The sequence below is a fragment of the Nicotiana attenuata genome, unplaced genomic scaffold (assembly GCF_001879085.1).
Source record: "Nicotiana attenuata strain UT unplaced genomic scaffold, NIATTr2, whole genome shotgun sequence".
Taxonomy (NCBI): Eukaryota; Viridiplantae; Streptophyta; class Magnoliopsida; order Solanales; family Solanaceae; genus Nicotiana; species Nicotiana attenuata.
This window is the reverse complement of record NW_017670473.1, coordinates 249129-249572: the sequence shown is the minus strand read 5'-3', so window position 1 is coordinate 249572 and position 444 is coordinate 249129. Positions and strand designations below refer to the sequence as shown.

Genomic DNA, 444 nt, shown 5'->3' with positions numbered 1-444 from the left:
TGTGATTTCCAGGGAGGATAGAACGTAAAACAATGTAAAAAGAAGCTAAACACATGAAAATGTAAATATGATGGTAAATTAGCTAGGGTTACCTGCAATTGCTTCCTGTGCAATTTTCATCTGTTTCTGTGCAAAATCATCTTTAGCACGACATTCCACTAGAGCAGAAGAAAGCTTGGCATTCACAACCTCCAGCTCTCTTTCTAGTTCAGCTTTATCACTCAATAGTGTCTGCAACTAAAAGAAGAATACAAAAGCTGGTTCAGAGCACATAACATTATCATCAACCAAAAAGCTAAAACACATGTAAGTATAGAATATTTCATCAAGTTCAAGCAGGATCATCATTTCATCTACTTCCAACAGCAGATACATTCTCATCTAATTAGGTTTGAGTTTCTTGTCACGGGGGAAGTGCAGAAGGTTATCGAGCCAGTTTGAACC

The 444-nt window shown here is 37.4% G+C and overlaps 1 protein-coding gene across 4 annotated transcripts in view; it reads right to left on the bottom strand.

Moving 5' to 3' along the window:
* LOC109239931 (filament-like plant protein 7) overlaps positions 1–444 on the bottom strand; it is a 5802-nt gene that overhangs the window by 3531 nt on the left and 1827 nt on the right. For all 4 annotated transcript variants that reach the window (XM_019406536.1, XM_019406537.1, XM_019406535.1 and 1 more), the window contains exon 3: positions 93–237. In XM_019406536.1, coding sequence (XP_019262081.1) covers positions 93–237 — 145 coding nt within the window. The remainder of the gene's footprint in view (positions 1–92; positions 238–444) is intronic.